Source organism: Mesocricetus auratus, unplaced genomic scaffold (genome assembly GCF_017639785.1).
Source record: "Mesocricetus auratus isolate SY011 unplaced genomic scaffold, BCM_Maur_2.0 Super-Scaffold_100691, whole genome shotgun sequence".
In the NCBI taxonomy this organism is placed as follows: domain Eukaryota; kingdom Metazoa; phylum Chordata; class Mammalia; order Rodentia; family Cricetidae; genus Mesocricetus; species Mesocricetus auratus.
Window position 1 is genome coordinate 45,122,215 of NW_024429267.1, and position 17,491 is coordinate 45,139,705.

A 17,491-nucleotide genomic window follows, 5' to 3' on the forward strand; every position below is an offset into this window, starting at 1 on the left:
CACATGGATCACCCTAGGAAGGGGAAATAGTTGAGATCTCCTGGGTAATCTTGGGGTAGGGAAGAGGTAGAGGGAAGGGGATGGGAGATGAGAACACAAGGGAACAGGATGGTCAAGTTAGGGGAAGGAAAGAGTGAGAGCGATGAGAGAGATATCTTGATAGAGGGAGCCATTGTGGGGTTGGGAGAAACATTTCGATGCAAAAGCAAAGAATCTTTTATTGTTGTTGTTTAACGAGCTAACCCCATTAGCTTGGGCCTTTCATCCATTCATTGTAGAAGATGGCTGGAGAAAAGACCCCAAGAAATTACAAGGCAGGGATCTTATAGGGCAGTGTAATGGGAGTGTCTAGGGGTATGCAACAGTCTCAAGATTGGTGCACTTCCAGGCTTGGATGACCTGCCCTGTGTTGATTGGTCAACTGATTGCTATGGCCCACAGACCCTCCCATGGTGGTTGCTATGCTCTGCACATCACTGTTGTGCACTTGTCTGTAAAGCACACCCAGAACCGTAAAGCACAGCCCCGACAGCTAACTTCTGATTGTTCCTCGCCACGAGAGTATCTGACTTCCTAGTGACCAGGATGGGAAGGACAAGGTTAGGCGAGCACATTTAGCCTGTTCATGGCTGCTAAACGGCAGGGGGGGGGGACGCTGGTTCCTTCATTTGTGGTGTCCCTAGCTGGGGCAAGGATCTATCACCAGTGCATGAGCTGACTTTTTGGAGCCCATTCCCTACGGTGGGATGCCTTGCATAACCTTGGTGCAGTGGGGAGGGGCTTGGTTCTGCCTCAACTTGATGTGCCAGGCTTTGCTGACTCCCCAAGGGAGGCCTTGCCCTTTCTGAGGAGTGGATGGGGGGGTGAGGGAGAAGTGGGGGGTGAGGGGGACTGTGGTTGGTACGTAAAATGAATAGAAAATTGAGTAAAAAAAGCATTTCCTTGGTTATGACATCTTTTCACAACAATAGAATAGTGACTAAGACAAGCCACACGGGTAAGAATGCTTTCCCCAACAGCCACAGACTATCTAAAAATCCCTCAGTGCTAAGCATTTGAAATTTCCCTTCAAGTTATTGATAAGGGAGTCCAAGAGAGTCCCAATACCATATAAGTTATGCCATTGACCTTGGCTGCCTCCCAGAACTTGAAAGTAAGCGTATTGCTGAAGACACTATACACCTTAGACAACAGACTTGAGGGAACAATCTGGAACTGGCCAGGAAACTACCTCCCCTAGGACTAACTCTCACAGGTGCTTTGCAAGCTCTCAAAGGAGAAAAGCAGTCAATAGACTTGCCCAGCTTTAAAGCCTATGAACCACAACCATGGCCTCCCATTGGTGCAATAGTAACACTTCTATCTGGGATGCAAGAAACAGCTGTCTAGTTAGACTTTAGCCCACTTAACAGGAGATTCAGGCTTGGTACTACAAACCTAGCTAACTACTTATAGCGGAAGAGGTCACGGACCCTAGAGAAGAACCTACTACTACCACTTTCCTAAACCAGTATAATTTCAAACTGTAGTCCTCATACTTATTCTTATTCCTACAGGTAAATTAGCCCTCACCCTTCATAAAAGAAGCTTCTTTTTGCACCAGATAGGAACTATTACAGAAACCCTCAACTGATAAAAAAGCAAAGGATAAGTGACAGTGGGGACCTAACCCTAGCTAAGACTCAGGGAATACCACACAGGAGGGGAAGAAGAATGATAAGAGCCAGACGACCAGGATGTGTGTTGTGAGATAGTGTCTTCCTTCAAGCATAGGAAAGATGTACCCATGAAATATTTTAATATAAATTTTATTTAAATTAGAAACTATCTTATTTTATATATCAATCCCAGTTCCCTCTCCCTCCCTTCCTCCCATACCCCCCACTGACCTCCCCATCCCATCCCTTACAGGGAGGCACCCAAGAAATCTTAATATGACTTTCTAAACAAGACATGCATAATAACATACCAATGCTGATGGGGAAATTTTCCAAATTTTCTATAGTACCCTTAAGTAATTAATTAATGGGCTGACACAGAATCTTTTGTATTTAATGTTTAGGAGATGGGCTGGTCTAATATATGCTTCTTAGCACCCAGAACAGAGAGTAACCATTTAATGAACATTTGTATGAAGGGGTAAAAAAAACCTTTATAGCCTCAGGTATTTAAAGTATGTTCAGAGAGTCAAAGAAAAGTAAAGAGATCTGTGACTTCATTCTACCCATGCTATCTGATACACTAGAAGCGAGGAGAATAATACATAACACAGGACCTATACTTAGTATGGATGATGTAATATTAAAAGAAGACAGAAAAAGAACAACTTTGATGCCATTCTCCTTTTAATTACTATGTAGAAAGTGTGAGAAACATAATTAAGAGGCAGCTTTAAGGAAAGATAAGACAGGGACAGATACAGAAAGTATGATCTTGTTTTAAGGGTGTTTCTAGAAGACATGAAAGCTTTCTTGAAAACATTTTAAAAAATAAGACTTAATTGTTTTTATATAGCTCTATATTGTATATAGAGGAGCTATGAGAAGTTAATAGACTGAAGAAACTCACAGAGAGGGGAGCCTCTTAGCATCAGGAGCTACCCAGCAATGAAAGGCAAACTGCATTGTTAGGAAACATGTTTAAGTCAGTGCGCTGACGATCAGCCCACAGAAGACTCCAGATTCTCCTTAAGGCTAAGGTCCTAAGGTTATCTTCTTCAAACATCTTCATATGAACATCTACCCACTTCTCTTTCTTTATGTAATGCAGTTCCCCAAACCAATATTTAGTATCCATCAAAGAAAGAAATGACATTCGATCTTAATTCTAATATATGTTCCTACTAGTATTAGCTTAGAAGTAGTATCAATACTTGAGCCAGTGGAAGGGCAAACTGATTCTACTGGTAAAAATAAGGCAGAGGAGGATGGCCAGGATCTACGCTCACTTCTTGCTTCAAGGTAAAATGATCAGGTGTAAAGCTCTTATGGAGCACAACTGAGGTGAAGAAAAGAGATTATATGGATCAAGGCATTCATTTCTGAAAGTAGGCCAGCATACTACAGTTGTCTTGAGCACCCTAGCAATCATATACATACACATAACTGTAAGAGTGGCCCCTTCCCCAATGACAAGCTCCAGACGTTACCCGCATGGCTTCCTGAATGTGGTCCTGCCGAATCAGTTCTGCTGAGCAGTCCATGTACCACTTCAAACAGCGGATGAGCTCCCTGCAAAGAGAACATTTACTGAAAACCAATTTTAATCAAAAGGCAAATGAGTCTCAGATTAATATTTAGTCAAACAGAAAAATAGCAAAGAACTATCAAATAGGAAATAATATTCCGCTGATGAGCTAGAGTGATGGATCCATCACAGCTGTGGAATTTTCACATTATCTGAGAAATATAGACATTCTCTGTCCATAAGGAGCTACAGAATTTTTATCAACAGTCACAAGCATTCTTTCCCATTCTCATTTCCCCCAAACTTATATTGTATTATGTATTTTGATTTTTCTTAAGTTGCAATATCTCCAATACATACACTGTATAAAAGTGTATAGTTCTAAATGCCACTCTATTCCATACCCCATTTTTCAAAGAAACAAGCAACCTGAAAGCAATACGTTTACTGGGTCAAAATTATTATAATTTAAAAGAGAAGACTTAACAGGTTTGTGTAAAAGAACTGAAACAAATTACCCTTCAGAATAAGCTTTAGTAGGAGACAGCATGCCACAACTAAAGGGGCCACGATCAAGCCCTGAAGTGGGAAAGCATTAGGAGGCAAATGCTCTGTACATTATGAGGAAGTCTTGGAGTAGACAGGGTTTCTGAGTCTTACAGGTTTCCAGAGTAAGTGGAAAAGCTTCATACTTCTTGACCTAGCCTATGTGACTTCTGACATGGAGGTAGGCATTAGGTGAGACCACAGTTTAAAGATGTCTTATCCTTAGCAGCAGAGGGAAGTTGGGCTTCCTAAACAGCCACAGAAAGTGCCTGTTGGTTCTCTGTTCTTAGGGATAGCATACAGAAGATATGCGGCTTGATTTCTCCTGGGCTGCCACATCTAATGTCTCTTAATCTCTCCCTTCCCTATCTCTGTCTCTCTCAGCTTTTTGAGACAGGGTTTCTCTGTGTATTCCTGGTTGTCCTGGAACTCACTCTGTAGACCAGACTGGTCTTGAACTCAGAGATCCACCTGCCTCTGCCTCCTGGGAGTGTTGGGATTAAAGGCGCGCACTACCACCACTCAGCCACTTCTAATCTCTTAAAGTACCATATTTTAAAGTGGCAGGTCTATGATCTAAACAAGAAGGTATACATATTTACATGGCAAGATATTAACAGAGGTAAATGGTACAAGTTGTGGGGCCTACTAGTATGTAGTTTTGTGATCTTTGGCACATTATTTAGTCCCACTGTGCCTCATTCTATTCACTGGACATATGGAGGAAAAAGCAAGCACGTAGTATCTACTCTCCAAAGTGCCAAAGTCTAAGAACTCTGCAGTTTTGTCACTGTTAAGCTTTATTTATGGCAGTAAAACTTACATTAATTTCATAAAATGGCAACATCTTATTTATCCAATGGCTTTAGCTAATTCATTTCACATGAAGTGTCTTTTGTTTTATTTGATCTTTATTTGGGATGCTATTATGTTGGCTTCTCATGTTTCTCATACAAATAAGACTGAATTTCAGTAGGTTTATCATCAGTTCTTAAAAGAAAAAGAACAGTAACTATGTAATAAACTGTATTTTAAATTCCCAGCAGAAAGCCTGAAGCTCATATCCTATTGGTTGTGACTAACAGCTATTCTAAGATAAGGATAAAGGAAAGTACACTTGGTTTTGTTTTTGTTTTTGTTTTTCTGTCCGTGTCATGTGTCATGTCATCGTCATCCCCCATACCCCCCTGCCCCCGAGACAGGGTTTCTCTGTGTAGCTTTGGAACCTGTTCTGCACTCGATCTATGGACCAGGTTGGCCTCAAACTCACAGAGATCAGTCTGTTTCTGCCTCCTGAGTGCTGGGATTAAAGGCATGTACCACCACTGCCTGGCTAGGACACTTGTTTTTAATCACTTATTTTTATGAGAAGTTCTACCTACAACAATAAGAAAAAGAATTTAAAGACATTCAAATTTGCAGAAACAAAAGTATCTCTGTTTAGATCTCATATGTTCATTTCCTATTTTTCTACTAGTCATCATGATTGTGAGAGTTTGTGTGGGTCACTGAAGATCTAAGAAAACTGTTAGAACTAGGTGGGTAGCTGGAAATAGGCCTGAAGAGGAGGAGCAGATAGTGAAACACAAGGGAAATGTGAGTAGAGAGGAGTACTAGGTTGGTAAGGATTAAACAGAGGGGGTTGGGAGGAAGGTTAACTGAAAGTAAGGGTGTAAGAAATTATATGGAGAGTAAGACTGAGTGGGAAACAAAGATCCACATGCCAGTCTGGGGCTGCCCTGGCCCAGAGGAGAAAACAGGGGCCTACCCAATGCTCCAAGGTGTCTGGAAGTTGGGTTCTCTTCTGGTGAGCAAATATGTCATGGGGTCTGGGTAGATGGGCTCTATTGTGGTGAGCAAATATATCGTGGGGTCTGGTGGAAGAGAGATAGAATAGTTCATGTCCTGTGGAGAAAGGCAGATCTAAAGAGTGGAACTCAGTAAGGAGCTGGTTGAGATTGGTGACAAGCCTGTATTCATGTCTGTGGCTCCTGTTACTACCAAAGGCAGAAAGGATAGGGCTGCAGAGAGTAGGCCCTGTCCCTCATTGGCTGCAACACTAGAGAAGAACTGGTCCTACCCCTCAATGATTATAGCACTTGAGGGAGCAGGTCCTGCACCTTGCCTGAGCAGCATGACAGAGCTGACCATGTCAAGGGCGATCTGGCCCTGAGGGTGTGAGAGCTAGTCCTGCCCCCCTTGTCTGCCATGTGGTGGTGTGGGTGAGGGAAAGATGCCCTCTCTGCCCCTTGCTACCTGTAGCAGGCAGGAAAGCTGACCCAATCCCTCACCGACTGCAGCACTATGGAGAGTAGGCCCTGCACTCTCCTGGACTACACAGTAGAGATTACCCTGCTAGCAATGGTGTGGGTGAGTCAACCTCGAGGGTGTGCATGTGGGACACCTAGCCCAACTGCTATCTGTCATGCAGACCCAAAGTTGCAGGTCTCCATGATACAAGGCAACAACAGGATATCCAACAGGAGCCCCAGTGAGGGCCCAGTATCAATGGTATAGCAAAAACCAGAGACTTCAAACCAGACCAATGGCTCAATGCAATGAACACTTGTTAAGTAATGATACATGGACCAAAGGGCTTATTGTGTATTCACTGTGTCACACTATAGCTTCCACAACAAGATTTTTCTTTCTTTTCTTTTAAATCTTAATTTGTTTTGTTCTGGGTGGGAGGGATTGCAAGGGTAGAGGACAGATATGAAGGGACAGGAAGATAAGTAGGATTGAAATGTATGATGCGAAAAACACAACAGAAAACTAAATTTTAAAAAATAAATTATATGGAAACCTACTACTCTATAAGCTAATTTAAAAACATTTAAAAATGAATTGAATGGAAGTAACCTATACAAGTGGATGTCAATCCCAGAAGCCACAGGCAATCAAACATATATCACAGTGCCCTGTGAGTTGTTGGTCGGGAAGGGACAGAGATCCAAACAATACAGGCTATGGCCACTGCTCTGTAGTTCGTAAGACCTTATTTCTGAAGATGGCACACACCTTAGCAGCAGGACATAGAGAAATCAAACTGGAACTGAACTGGAAACTCCTTTCCTGCAGTTATACACAGTGATGAAACTGATACACAGATTTGGTGGAGGGTGACAGACCCATCAACCGTTTTACTCAGGAGTGGACCTTAAGTGCTGCAATGTTAACCTGCCCAATAAGATATATGCCCACCAGTGAAATAGTGTTTTGAGATTAACTAACTGCTCCCTAATTGGATTTGAGGCCCACTCCATAAGAAGGAATTCAACTGTTACTACTGTAAACCTGATTAAAACAACAAAGACATAAAGGGGGGCAGGTATTATTATAGTTGTTTTGCTAGATGGTCATGGTATCAAACTGTCTTCTAAGTATTTATGTTCATACCCATACACAAATGCTACTCTTAATCTTGACCACACAAGTTTATTTTTGTAGTGAGTGGCACTGAATGCAAAAACACATGGCTACTCAAAGTGCTGAGAGTAAGTGGCTGCTGGGTGCTTAGTCCTAGACAGGACTTCTATATCACCCTACCTAAGGATCAAGGAACATAAAGGAAGAAAGGGTAAAAAGACTAAAAGACTATAGGAGCCAGGTGACAGCAAGAAGGGCTGTAAAATGTTATCTTCTGGGCATGCCATGACCATGGCAATAGTGAACTAACAGCGCTTGCAGTTGACTGCACTGGGTATGCACAGACTGGGGCTGTCAACAGTCAGCCAAAGATAGGGAGGGGCTCATGGGCCCTACCAGTCCTGCAAAACTACTAGCTATTGATGGATGCTGGGGAAAGGGAAGTCATGTGAGTGCTTGGAATTGAGCCTTAGTCCTCTAGCAGAGGAGCCAGTGCTCTTCACCATTGAGTCTTTTCTCCAGCTTCCTATTGTTCATTCTTAAAAAGGAGATTCTGATATATGCTACAACATGGATGAACTCTGATGATATGGTAAATGAAACAAGTTACTTATGAAAGGACAAATACTTTACTCTTATATGAGGTACTTACGAGCAGTCAAAATTCAAAGACAAAAAGCTACAATGTTTTTCAGAAGCTGGGGAGACTGACAAGTATAACTGTTGAATGTTACAGAGTTTTTGCTTGTGGGATAGAGAGTTTTAGAAAGGGATGGAGTTCTGGTGATGGCTCTATTAACAATATGAAAAAATTATTGAATTATATGGAATCATAAACTGGAAAAACAAAAACAAAAGTAAAGTTTAAAAAGTCAGCTAAATGAATGCTAGCTACAACTAAACTTAAATTTCTGATTTTCTACTCAAATACAAGTTGAAATGATACCAAATACAACTTACTTATATGCCAGGGCTCCAGCAAAGTGCTTCTGGATATATGTGTCCATCACAGGTCGGAAGTGGAAATATTTTATGTCCCGAAGCAGGTTGATGATGAAAACCTGAGAAGACAGAAAGAAGGCCACCATGGTTTAGTCAGAGACCTCGCAAAACCCAAGGAGGGATCAGAGTCTCATTCTTCAAAGACCAAACTATTAGTATTCCTTATGGGAACTAAACATAAGATTTCCATTGTCTGTATTTATGTCTTGTTTTTTGCTTCTTCCACTGATTTTTCCAATCCACATCTGTACCTTATCAGTTTGTGCCTATGTTATCTGGAGTCTCTCCATTCCCCACAATGATGTGTGGTATAATATGGATCAGGGACAGATAAAACAATACCTGTGTAAGAGGCATAAACACATGTCCTCCAAAACTTGGAAAAGGGGGTAACTTAAGCATGTGGAAGGCTATGCTCTTCCAAAAAAGGATCTCATGACCAGGGAGCAAAGGAAAAAAAAGAGGACCATTTTAGCTTTAGCTCCCTATCCCTTAGATTGGAGTACCAATTCATCTTGAATATACAACTCTCCTGTGGGACTGAACATATTAAAGTGTGCCAAACACTGATATCATTTTCAGTTGAGATCAAATACAACTGAATTTGGGTCCTCTGTAAGCATAGTAATTGCTCTTTTTTTTAACATTGAATTTATTTATTTCTATATTTTCTTTTTTATTATTATTGTTTTTTAGGTTTTTATTATAAATTTTTATTTAAATTAGAAACACCTTATTTTACATATCAATCCTAGTTCCCTCCCCTTCTCATCCTCCCATTATCTGCCACAAAACCCCCCATCCCATCCCCCATCCACTCCCCAGGGAGAGTGAGACCTTCCATGAGGGATCATCTAACCCTTTAGACCTTTAGATTTTTTTTTGAAACATGGTGGTAGTAATAAGGAGCATATGCCCAACACTGTCTGGATGACCAGGCACTGAAGGCTGGATAGCCCAGAGCTTAGAGTAGAACCAAACATGACTGGCAAAACCAACAAACAAACAAATAATGAAATGATTCCTAATGATGTTCTGGTATATTCATAGGTCAGAATCTAGTTCAGTCAACATCAGAGAGGCTACCTTTGGCAGCTGATGGGAGTAGAAGTAGAGATCTACATCCAAATAAGAGGTGGAGAGAACACCCAAGTCAGAGGTCTCCATCACGTCCCTCCCCTCAGAGCTCAGGGAACCGTGGCCCCAGAAAGGGGGAGGAGGAATTTTGAGAACCAGACGGGTTGAGGGCACTGGGAGAGCACACCCGCAGAATCAACTAAGCAGGAATTATGTGGGCTCACAGAGACTGAAGTGGTAATCATGGAGCCTGCATGGGTCTGCACTAGGTCCTCTGCATATATGTTATGGTTGTTGGTCTGGTGTCTTAGGGGGACTCCTGCCACTGGATTGGGGAAGTCTGACTCTTTTGCCTGCTCTTGGGACCCTTTTCCTCCTACTGGGTTGCCTTGTCCAGTCTTGATGAGGGTTTGTGCTTACTCTTATTGTATCTTATTGTGTCATACTTGATGTCCTTGGGAGGCCTGCTGTTTTCCAGGGCACAATGAGGGTAGGGGAAGTGGATCTGGGGAAGAGGGGGAGATTGAAGGTAAGGAGGGGAAGCTGCAGTCAGGATGTATTGTATGAGAGAAGAATAAATATTTTTTAAAAATCGAAATTCAGGAAATGACTTACCAGAGACTGAAAAACCAAAAGGCCATATTTCTCTGTATTATCATCCAAAATCACAAAGAGTGTATCTAATATATCCTGCAGAAACTGAAACAATAAAAGAAACAAAGGGTTTATGTCTTAAGACTGTGGATGCATGGACAAATTTTCATATAACAATGAATTTTAGCTCCTAGTAAAGAACAACAAAAATCTGCAAGAATCTAAAAAGCATGACAAAAACCATCCAGTACCTGCCTCTACCTAGATAAGGGATAACTAGGTGGCTCTTGGGATTATATATAGCTTTAGGATCTTGCAGAAGATATAAAGTGGCGCTTCCCACTGGGCAAATGCTAAACTGCTAAGGAAAGAGTAACTACCAAAATATCTCAGGAGAAAGGAAAGTGCAGCCAATGAAGGCTCTCAGCATGGATAAAAATCTGGCAGTGTTATTTGTTGCTAGTTTTTAAGTATATGCCTTTTTTTTGAAGCAGCAAAACTAAGGAAGATAATAGTAAATAACAATGGGTGCTTGGAGCATTGAAAAATAAAATCTATTATCTTGCAATCAAAGCATGTAAATTACACATTTATAATTTATTTCAAGACAACATGAGATAACATTGGGTTGTTCCTCTACTTTCTTCAGCAAAGCATAGTCTACTGTGTAGTATTTTCTGCTTAAGCCCCTGGTACAATCTTAAGCTAAAAACCAACATGGCAAAAACGCTGACCAGAGAATTCCAAAAAATAAAACTGGAAAAGACAGTGTTTCATTAGACGGGAAATACCACAAAGATACCTAAGAAAGCAGCCATGATAAAGGGTAAGAAATAGTTCCCTAATATGGACCACAGGTAAGAAATAGGGCCAAGCCGGGTGTTGGTGGCACACACCTTTAATCCCAGCACTCAGGAGGCAGAGGCAGGAGGATCTTTGTGAGTTCAAGACCATCCTGGTCTACCAAGCGAGTTCCAGGACAGGCTCCAAAACAATGCAGAGAAACCCTGTCTAGAAAAAAAAAAAAGAAAAAAAAAAGAAAAAAAAGAAATAGGGCCAAAAGTAACAGCTACACTCTAATGGACAGTATTCAGACTGTTTATAATGAAGAGCCAGGGCTTGTGTGTTAAAGGGCTATAAAGTAAGGAAAATGAGAAAGACCTAAAGAAGAAGAAAACAAAAACATTCAGACAGTACAATCACTGGAATTGACTCTGAGCAGATACTTTTTACTACTATCCTTTAATATTTTTTTCCTGTGAGAAGTAAAACAAATCATGAAACAGGGTTTAAAATTTAAATGTGCTGATAAACACCTTCAGCAATGTGGCAGGATACAAGGTAAACTCAAAAAAATCAGTGGCCCTATTATATACAGATGATGAAGTGACTGAGGAAGAAATCAGAGAAACATCACCCTTTACAATAGCCAAAAACAGCATCAAATATCTGGGGATAATGTTAACCAAGGAAATTAAAGGCATGTATATCAAGAACTTTGTGTCTTTAAAGAAAGAAATCAAAGAAAATACCAGAAAATGGAAAGATCTCCCATGCTCTTGGATTGGTAGGATCAACATAATAAAAATGGCAATCTTGCCAAAAGCAGTCTACAGATTCAATGCAATCCCTATCAAAATTCCATCACAATTCTTCAAGGACCTGGAAAGAACATTAATCAACTTTATATGGAAAAACAAAAGGCCCAGGATAGCTAAAACATCCCTATACAATAAAGGAACTTCAGGAGGCATCACCATACCTGACTTCAAGCTCTATTATAAAGCTATAGTCCTGAAAACAGCTTGGTATTGGCACAAAAATAGGCAGGTAGACCAATGGAACCGAATCGAAAGCTCTAATTTTAACCCACACACCTATGAACACCTGATTTTTGACAAAGAAGCTAAAACGGTACAATGGAAAAAAGAAAGCATCTTCAACAAATGTTGCTGGCATAACTGGGTACTGGTATGCAGAAGACTGCAGATAGATCCATGTTTATCGCCTTGTACAAAACTTAAGTCCAAATGGATCAAAGATCTCAACATAAATCCAGCCACATTGAAACTTTTAGAAGAGAAAGTGGGAGATGCTCTTCAACGAGTTGGTACAGGAGACCACTTCCTAAACATAACACCAGTGGCACAGGCACTGAGATCGACAATTAACAAATGGGACCTTCTGAAACTAAAAAGCTTCTGTAAGGCAAAGGACACAGTCAAAAAGATAAAAAGGCAGGCCACAGAATGGGAAAATATATTCACTAACCCTACATCTGACAGAGGGCTAATCTCCAAAATTTACAAAGAACTCAAGAAACAAGTCTCCAAAACACCAAAGGATCCAATTAAAAGGTGGGGTACAGAGCTAAATAGAGAATTCTCAGTAGAGGAGGCTAAAATGGCCAAGAGACACTTAAGAAAGTGCTCAACATCCTTAGCCATCAGGGAAATGCAAATTAAAACAACTCTGAGATACCATCTTACTCCTGTCAGAATGGCTAAAATCTAAAACACCGAAGACAATTTATGCTGGAGAGGATGTGGAGAGAGAGGAACACTCCTCCACTGCTGGTGGGAGTGCCGACTCATACAGCCTCTTTGGAAATCAGTATGGAGATTCCTCAGGAAAATGGGAATTAATATACCACTAGACCCAGCAATTCCACTCTTAGGCATATATCCAAATGAGGCAAGTTCATACAACAAGGGCATCTGCTCCACTATGTTCATAGCAGCATTATTTGTAATAGCCAGAACCTGGAAGCAACCTAGATGCCCCTCAACTGAAGAGTGGATAGAGAAAATGTGGTACATTTACACAATGGAGTATTACTCAGCAGAAAAAAAACAATGGAATCTTGAAATTCGCAGGGAAATGGATAGCACTGGAAGAAACCATCCTGAGTGAGGTAACCCAGTCGCAAAAAGACAAACATGGTATGTACTCACTCATATATGGATTTTAGACATGGATCAGGATAGTGCCAGTTTGCACTTCCACTGATAGAGAGTCTGGGAAACAGGAAAGAACCTAAAAGATATGCATATATGCATAGTACCCAAGAGAAGAAGATTGAGACAAGATCCCCTGAATGGATGGGGAACATGGCGAGGGGTGGGGGGAGGGGTGGGGGGGAGTGGGACCTGGGAAGAAGAGAGGGGGTGAAGAGGAAGAGAGTTGGTCATGGGGGAAAAGGAAGTTGAGGGAGTGGGGGTAGAATAGGGGGAAGAGGGAATCATAGGATCGAATACAGATCAGGCACCAGAGCGACCTCGAGTGATCTAAAGGGATAACACCAATTGGCAAGCTAAGCAATAGTGGAGAGACCACCTCGAATGCCCATTCCTGATAATGAACTTGATGTCTATAACCATCTGGGAGCCTTCATCCTGTGACTGATGGAAGCAGAGGCAAACACACAATTAATCACTGAACTGAACCCAAGGAACCCAGTGACAGAGAGAGAGGAGTAATGAGCAAATTGGCAAAGAATGGGCTGGCAAAACCAGCAGAGACAGCTGATCTGAACAGGGGAGAGCTCTTGGACCCCAGACTGACAGTGGGGAGGCCAGCATGGGACTGATCTGGACCCCCCCAAATGTGAGTGTCAGCGAGAAGGCCTGGGCAACCTATGGGGTCCTGAGCTGTGGATCAGTGTCTATCCCTGATATACAAACAGTCTTCGTGTGCCTATAGCACAAAGAGGGATGCTCTCTCAGCCTGGACTCTTAGGGGAGTGCCTGGACCCTACCCAGAGTAAAATGACAGACTCTGATATCCCCTATGTAGAAGGATTTGGCAATAGGGTGGGAGGGTGGGGGGGAAGGGGAGTATGGGAGGGGGGGAGGGAGAGGGAACTGGGATTGACATGTAAAACAAGCTATTTAAAATTTTAAAAAATGATAAAAAATTTTAAATGTGATTCTTGAGAGGGTAATACTTTTTTTTGAAAAAAATAAAGTAGCTAGCAAAGAAACTGTAGAAAACAAAAACAAAACAAAAAACCTTCCCAAACTATTCCCATTCATCTATTATGTATTTGGAGAAATGGTCTTAGAGGCTTACTGGCAGAAATTATGGAATTTCTGCCCATATTCTTCTTTAGACAGTGTGTTTAGACTGAGTGAGAAACATACCTTAACAATTTCTTCCCCACTGACATGCCGCAACCTTCCTAGTATGTCCATGATCCGGTCTGGGAAGGCTTTCCATTTCAGCAGAGCAAGGAGGTCCACTAGAACAGAAACCCAGTTGACAGTGAACTGTATAAAGTTAAGTAAGGCTCAGATTCTTTCAGACAAAGAAAAATGGAATCTAGGGTAATAGAATTGGTTGTGACTATAACAGATTTTTTCAGTGCTGAAAACAAGGACAAAGATATATCTGTGTGCTATGCATGTGAACCCTGGGAACTACAAAAATCATGGACCACTTTGTGGGCTATTATTATTGTGAACCCCTTCAATTTCAAATAGAAGGAAAAAAAAGTCTCTACTTTGTCATCAAGAAGCAGTCTTGATCGCAACACACTCAGCAATGTGGAATCAACAATTGAAAACAAGGAGAGGACCACCTTGCAGGCATCATTACCTACCATTCTGTGTGAGTTTGGTAGAAGAAAGTTGTGTAGAAATGAAGAAAGACTCTTTGGTGCTACGCTGGAAGATGAGGCTGGAGGGAATATTAGGGCAGCCATTGTAGTCTTCTTTGCAGCAGGGCAGGCCCAGGTAGAGGGCATGGTTGTTAAATGTGCTATTCTCATCACACTGTAGGTAAACATAGAGAACAGACCATGTTTCCTAAGCCACTCAACTCGTAAAAACCAGGTCCCAGGGAACTTCTGAGTTAACACTATAACCACCTTCCTAAGGTTGGACCTTGGGTTGCAGGTTCTCTTACAGGAGTGCTTTCTGTTCATGAGTTTCCTAGAACATGATAGGATCTGTGACCTCTATCTGATATATAAGCAACCTTGGTTAGCAGTTATCCTGTGGTAACTGACAGCCCTATGATTTCAAATAGCAGGACTTGGAACATATTAAAATGATAATGGAACAAAAGAGTTGGTAATAATTTCTCTCTACTGAAGTGAAAGGTTGGAAACAAAGGGCATGCTGGTATTAGTTGTGGGAGAAGAGCCTGGCCACAGCTGTCCTACTGTCACACACCAGTGTACTTACTACCTAGAATCCTCTGGTCTGACCAATGAAAACCACGTAAGTGGGAATAATACTTGAGAGTGGCCGTAATGGAGGTATGGAATGGAGATGAAAGAGAGCCAGGTCCGTACCTTGTACACATAAAGCTCGTGGATGTCATCTGAGAGTGTGGTGCCGTCATCACGCATCAGGGGAGAGAATGCAAAACCAAAGAGTTTCTTTTCCCCTTTGTCCTTTGCTGAAAGCAGAGCCAATTATTAGAAATCCCCTTATATTCATCACCTACACTCTTCTGAACTTTACTTCATTAACTAGGTAGCAACCTGATTGCAGGATGATGATAAATATGCTGATCTGAATTTCCATTTAGTAACTCAAGGTATACAAGGCTATCATGACCACAAGAGAAACTAAATTTCTGGTCTTGATAAAACAGGGGAAAGCATTCTTTAAAAGCAGCTTAGTAAGGTCAAGAAAACATTCCAAATAACACAGGGCATTTCAGATACTAGGAAAAGCCAATATCAGATCCCAAGGACTTTAAAAAATTATTTGTGTGTGTGTGTGTGTGTGTGTGTACATGTGTAGGTGTGTATATGAGGCTAGAAGAGGGCATCAGATCCCCTAGAGCTGGAGTTGTAGGTTGTGAGTCATCTGATGTCAGTGCTGGGAAGTGAATTTATGTTCTCTAGAAGAGCAGATGGCTCTTAACTACTGAGCATCTCTCCAGTCCCAAATTCCATGGTTTTGAACCATTGCTTTTATAGTCTAAGATGTAGCCTCTGATGACATCCTATTTCTGTTTATTTCTAGTTTCTACTAATAAGAATCTTCACAATTTTACTTCAAGAGAAGAGTTACAGTTTTATCCTTGAAGCAATATGAAGGGAAGTCTCACTTACTGGAGCAATGTCTGAACTCAAAGCGTAGATGGGAGCCCCGAAATCTGTCAATGGGAATAGGTAATTTGATAATTTCTCCCCAACGAGGACTATTACTATGGTAGAGAACAAAGGAGTGATAGGAACTCCTATTTGGCTCTCCAGAACCCAAGCTGATACAGTCCTAAAAAAGAGAAGCAAAATAAGATGTTATTTTCATGGAAGAACCTCATTTTCTCTCTGTCATTAGAGTGCTTTATTTTATCCTATGTGAAGATCTTATTTTTTCAGCTCATAAGATGATAATATGTTTGACTTAAATTCATTATTTTTGGAAGTAATTATATAGACATTGTAATATTTCAGGAATGCCTAATCTGAGGTCCACGAACCACATGCATCCTAGGATAGCTATGAATGCTGTCCAACACATTGTAGATGACAATATGCCAAAATATCAAAAGGCTGGGCATTCCTGGCAGCAGTGATAATGCTCCTTATCTTCCTTGGGTCAGAAGTAACCACACAAACTGTGACAAGCTGAAAGAAGCTGGTTGGCATACCTATATCACCAAGGTAAGTTTTTCTTAGAAAGGACATAAAAAGTTCCACAAGAGAAGTTAATTAATTATACATAAAATTTTACCAGACCAAGAAGAAATTCTAAATTATGAGATAAAGACTGCTTTCTAATTTTCCTTAATGCTATGTTGAACTATTTTAGGTTACCTTTATTAATTTTCCACAAACAAAATAATCAGATTTAATCTGACTCAAGTTTTGAAACATTATTACAAAGATGTAGACTTAGTACTGTCCTGTTCCTTGCCATGGAAGATGGAATTTGTGGCAGCAAAATTAAGGACAGCTCTCACATGTGAGTGGCTAGTAGCTCTGCCTCTCTAATGCTTTCCTGTGTTAAGCAATGAACATGATTATCTACAGTTCTTGAGTTGAGTTTATTTACTTAATGTTTTACAGTAACACACAAATCACTGTTTTATCCCTGTTTAAACATTCTCTTCTATTTCTGTCTACTTGGGGGGCTTATTTTGGCTAATTTTGTCCTTTTATTCTGTACAGTAAAGCTAATAATTCCTGTTCTGGCTTCCTTATGGGGTTTTAGCCAGCACACCAAAGTGAGGCTTGTAAATGGCTGGGTTGCCAAGAGCATTGGAAATGGATGGAGCTAGCTGTTGTTCATCAGGATCTTTACCCTGATAGGACTGAGGAAAAACAGGCAATCTTAAAAACAAAATCAGCTCTCTATGTCTCCATTTTCAATAAAGAATGACAAAGAATCTGTACTACATTGATGAAAATGATTCCTTAGGCTGAATCTGTTCTTCTCTGTCCCAAAACTTGGTGCCAGCAAGTGGGGGTACAAATCCTATCCTCTCTCAAAGAGCAAAAAGACAAAGGAGGACCTAGTAATCACTACAAAAATCAGGCATCTCTGTGTTGGGTGGAATGGAAACAGGTAACATGCAGGGCAGTACTAAAGGAATAAGTCTAAAATGGAGTAAGAGACATGCAGGTTAGACAGTAGGAAGAATTAATGCAAGGGTTATATGACATTAGGAATCCTTTTCAAACCACACTGTAGAGTTTCCTGGATGAAAAAGGAAAGCAGGAAAAAGAAAAAAAACCACATAGGGGCCATTCAAATTT

The 17,491-nt window shown here is 41.0% G+C and overlaps 1 protein-coding gene across 5 annotated transcripts in view; it reads right to left on the minus strand.

The window, feature by feature from the left end:
- The window catches only part of Dock3 (dedicator of cytokinesis 3), a 307,606-nt gene that overhangs the window by 99,995 nt on the left and 190,120 nt on the right, over positions 1-17,491 (minus strand). For all 5 annotated transcript variants that reach the window (XM_040739530.1, XM_040739529.1, XM_040739528.1 and 2 more), the window contains exons 16-22: positions 15,842-16,004; positions 15,071-15,177; positions 14,375-14,546; positions 13,917-14,014; positions 9,796-9,879; positions 8,062-8,162; positions 3,149-3,230 (exon numbers count right to left, since the gene is read on the minus strand). In XM_040739530.1, coding sequence (XP_040595464.1) covers positions 3,149-3,230; positions 8,062-8,162; positions 9,796-9,879; positions 13,917-14,014; positions 14,375-14,546; positions 15,071-15,177; positions 15,842-16,004 — 807 coding nt within the window. The remainder of the gene's footprint in view (positions 1-3,148; positions 3,231-8,061; positions 8,163-9,795; positions 9,880-13,916; positions 14,015-14,374; positions 14,547-15,070; positions 15,178-15,841; positions 16,005-17,491) is intronic.